We start from the raw sequence: 4,590 nt of genomic DNA on the forward strand, positions 1-4,590 counted from the left end.
TGGCAGTCAGTAGTAATTTACAAAAGGGCTGTGATAGCAGTGGGCTCTAGCAGTCTTGTGTAACATGTTTCCAGCCTCTGTACTCCTACAGCATGTCTCCAATCATACCTGTAACATGTGCACCATCCCCGACCGGTTCCTCTAGTAACTCTGCAGTCTCTGACAGCCCTCTGTTGCATTACATATACAGAATATGAAGTGTGGCCCCTTGGTTGGCAAGCACTAGTCTTGACTTATCAATTATATATATTTTGCTAAGCATGCTTGGTACACCTAGAGGAACATTAGAGCAAGGAGGGACAACCCTACCGAGGACAGGGCTGGATTTCCCACAAGGCCAACCAAGAGTAGAAGGGCAGCAGGGTCGTGGAATTCCTATCCCCCGATGCATTTCCGTGAGCCGCGCGGGTAGTTGTTTTCTACACTAAGCCCGAGGTTTGGGCAAGCAGAGCTAAATATACAGCGGGGAAGCCGCCACTTGTTTGGTACAAGTGGTCTCAGTGATGTCGCCAAGATCACTTGTATGCAGCCTGCAGGTCTGCCATTCTCCATGGGGAGGGGTGTTTGCCGGGTAGGGGGGCGCATTAAGGAATCTGGCCTTGGGGAAGTAGAGAGAGTAAATCCGGCCCTGCCTGAGGACATCACATTTTATGTACTTTGTTACCTTTGTAACATTTCTTTTGCAGCGATGATTGGCAAGAGAAAGAAATGCAGCTGAGGTCGGCCATTAAAGAGATTTTGAAGTTTGACATCACAAAGGAAAATCCGACAGATCCGATAGTGTTACCGCAAGCCGACTGTGTGATCACGATGTGGATTCTGGATTCCACCAGCACCAATGAAGATGAATACATGACAACCCTGAGGAAAATGATGAAGTTTGTGAAGCCCGGAGGACTCCTGCTAGTGATCGCCACTGTAAATGGGACATATTATAAAGTGGGGGAGGACACCATGCATGTCTTCCAACATGATGAGAATTTTGTGAAAAACGCTGTCACCAAAGAAGGGTTCACTGTCACTCACTGCGAGGTGTTAAAAGAGCGATCTCACTGATTATAAGGGAATGTCGATTGTAGCAGCACGCAAAAATGAGTAGAACAGTAGTGTATGCATCTACCCCACCCCCCACCCCATATATGTCTTCCCCCTTTCCCTTATCTACATTCCTCCTCATAAATGTACCTCTTTAATCCTCTAACTACCCTTCCCTCATCTCCTTCCTTAAGTCTTTCCATCTTCTCCACCCTACCCTTCCCTTCTCTTCTTCATTACCTTGTTCCATCCTCGCTCCACCCCACCCTACCCTTCCCTCATCTCCTTCCTTACTTCTTTCCATCCCCCCTCCTACCTCCCCTTCCTCATTTGTATGCTTACATTCTTTCTTCTACTTTCTCTTACCCCTTTTCCTCTTGTCCATCCTTACCTCCCTCCTCTTTATCTCCTTTACCTCTTTGCATCTTTTGTCCACCCTTCCTTCTCTCCGCTCTTACCTCTTTTCCCTACTCTTCCCTACTCTTCCCTACTCTTCCCTCTTCTTGTTCCCTCTTCAAAATCCATACATAGGGCAGAGCAGTGGTGTAGTGGTTAGCACTTCTGCCTTGCAGCACGGGGGGTCCCTAGTTCAAATCCTAGGTCAGAACACTATCTGCAAAATTTGCTTCCTCTGGGTGTTGCAGTTTCCTCCCACAATCAAAAGGCATGCTGTGAAAGGATGATAATACAAGACAGGTCCTCTTTGAATTGTGCATAGACAGTTTTAAACTGTATTCAGTACATTTCCATTCTTAACTTCCTATTTTTCTTTATTGTACTTTACACCTTTTCTATATAGAGTATAGTATATTGAAACCGCAAGTTAGCAAAGAAACATTATCTGTAAAATGATGACTCGTGCTTGCTTATAGCATTTCCGCAGTACACTGTCCTAATATATACAACTGTTTGTCAAATTAATACACTGAGATTTTAAGTGATACTTCATTGTGAGTGTCATTTTTGGCTCCCGGAGCTTCGTAGGAGTAGGAGAGGGCCCTCACACAGTGCCTGCAGCACATTCTGCGGGACCAGTGACAGCCTCTCCATCCCTGCCGCACAGCTACCAGTACATGCTGCGGGTGGCTGTGCGGCAGGGAGGGAGCGGCACGATCTCGGGGGTGGGGGGCCCTCTTCTTCCTCGCTGGCCCCCCCCCAAGTTGCGACCGATACGACCCTGGTAGTTCCGCCAGTGGTTGAGTGGTTAGGTTGAGGTGGGATAGGCTTCCCTGAAGAGATGAGTCTTAAGGGATCGCCTAAAGGGAGTCAGAGTGGGAGATAGATGGACAGGTTGGGGTAGAGAGTTCCAGAGGACTAGAGAGACTTTAGAGAAGTCCCGGAGGTCTTTAGCAGTGGTCAGAATGTTATGGCTGATCGGTGTGTATTCCTTAGCTTACATTCATTACTCACCTCAATAATAAGAATATATATAGAAACCTACCTCTAAAATCTAGTCCAAGGCTGAGGTCTCAGCTGCAAACATACAAGGTGGTCCCACCACTAGGAGGCCTCTGAATCCCGCAACTCTTCAGACCTTGACCACAAAGGGAGGGCTTGGAATAAAATCTTATTTACACTATCCCCATCCCCCATCCCATCCCCATCCCATCCCATCCCCATCCCATCCCCATCCCATCCCCATCATATCCCCATCCCCATTTCTACTAAGAGCCGGGCTTGAGGATTTATTATTTCTCACACTGACTAACGACTGTAAAGATGAACTTTAACGCTTTTACTTTTTGCACAGCTCCGAGTTTTGCAGCAGACTGCCTTGTCTCTGGAATGGATACATGGTGTCTGTGTGCAGGTTCACAACCTGAGCCAGCACTACAGGAAGAGGCACTCAGCTGCAATGGGAAGTTCACCCCCAGCATGAGAAGACATGAGGATTTAAAAGGAAGAGCAGCAAAGAGAAGGGAAACTACCATGGATTACAGTAAGGCGCACATTACAGTATTGTTTTATGTTAAAACATCTGAGGGTTTAATGCCACTTTAAGGGATCGCCTAAAGGGAGTCAGAGTGGGAGATAGATGGACAGGTCGGGGTAGAGAGTTCCAGAGGACGGGAGAGACTTTAGAGAAGTCCCGGAGGTGAGCATGGGAGGAGTTGATGAGGGAACAGGACAGCAGCAGGTCTTTGGTAGAGCGGAGGGGGCGGTTAGGGTGAAACATAATCTGTAAAATGATGACTCGTGCTTGCTTATAGCATTTCCGCAGTACACTGTCCTAATATATACAACTGTTTGTCAAATTAATACACTGAGATTTTAAGTGATACTTAATTGTGAGTGTCATTTTTGGCTCCCTTGAGCTTCGTAGGAGAGGAGAGGGCCCTCACACAGTGCCTGCAGCACATTCTAGATGGACAGGTCGGGGTAGAGAGTTCCAGAGGATGGGATAGACTTTAGAGAAGTCCCGGAGGTGAGCATGGGAGGAGTTGATGAGGGAACAGGACAGCAGGAGGTCTTTGGAAGAGCGGAGGGGACGGTTAGGGTGATACTTTGAGACAAGGTTTGAGATATAGCCGGGGCGGAGTTCTGGACAGCTTTGTAAGTCATTAATATTTTGAATTTTATCCTTTGGGCTATTGGAAGCCAGTGGACGGATCGGCAGAGGGGGGCGGGGGATGGAGCCCAGTGGACCGATCGGCAGAGGGAGGTTGCAGACACTGAGCAGTTGGTTAGGTGGATGAGTCTAGCAGCTGCATTCATGATAGGCTGAAGGGGGGAGGAGCCTGTGTAGAAGTAGGCCAATGAGGAGGAAGAGGTTCTCACCGGGGACACACAAATAACCAACTCACATGGCTGTGGGTTCACCTGTCCTGTCTGACATGTATCACCTCTAACAAGTAACATACTTACTGAACTTTTTATCTGCCTTCATCTATTGTATATTTAGATTTAAAAGAACATTATAATTATAAATTTAGTTTAAAAAAAAATCTACTTTTGACAAGATTTGATAGAACAATAATCATTTATAGGCAAACCATGTTGCGGACCTTTCAACTTTGCAACATTTTGCTGATTGAAAATGTTTTCCAGCATCAGCAGTGACTCCTCCCCTTTCTTTCTTTCTTTCTTTCTTTCTTTCTTTCTTTCTTTCTCTCATAACCCCTCTGTCGGAGGTTTCAATTAGAGACAGAGTGCCTGAAAGGAAACATATACTGCCCTGCTGTCTCTTTAGATAACTCATATGGGCTAATTTATGAAAACTGGAGCAGACAAAATCTGGAGCAGTTGCCAATGGCAACCAATCAGCTTCTCTCTTCACTTTGTTGAGTTAGGCTTCGAAAATAAAAGAGGGAAGCTGATTGGCTGTCATGCAAATCTGCTCCAGTTTTGATAAATTCCCCCCATAGTACTCTGTCAATCCTTCTTTAAAATGCCGGATAGAAAACACTTGTTACAAAATGCTTAAAGGAAAACTGTGGGGTTAACACTTTTCCCCATAGTTCTCCTTATGGTAACAGGAGGACACAAACTAGCGTCCTCCCGTCACCCTAAGCTCAGTATACCGCAAGCTGCTGCTCGCGGTATACTGAGACGCCG

General features: G+C 46.4%; 1 protein-coding gene across 1 annotated transcript in view; it reads left to right on the plus strand.

Annotated features, from left to right (window-relative positions):
* Window positions 1-1,056, plus strand: part of LOC108803161 (nicotinamide N-methyltransferase-like) — a 2,599-nt gene extending 1,543 nt beyond the window's left edge. The window contains exon 2 of the mRNA XM_018574997.1: window positions 687-1,056. Within this exon, the coding sequence (XP_018430499.1) occupies window positions 687-1,056 (370 nt within the window). The remainder of the gene's footprint in view (window positions 1-686) is intronic.
* The last annotated feature ends 3,534 nt before the right edge of the window (window positions 1,057-4,590 follow it).

This window comes from Nanorana parkeri, unplaced genomic scaffold (assembly GCF_000935625.1).
Source record: "Nanorana parkeri isolate BGI_ZX_2015 unplaced genomic scaffold, ASM93562v1 scaffold3455, whole genome shotgun sequence".
NCBI classification, from domain to species: domain Eukaryota; kingdom Metazoa; phylum Chordata; class Amphibia; order Anura; family Dicroglossidae; genus Nanorana; species Nanorana parkeri.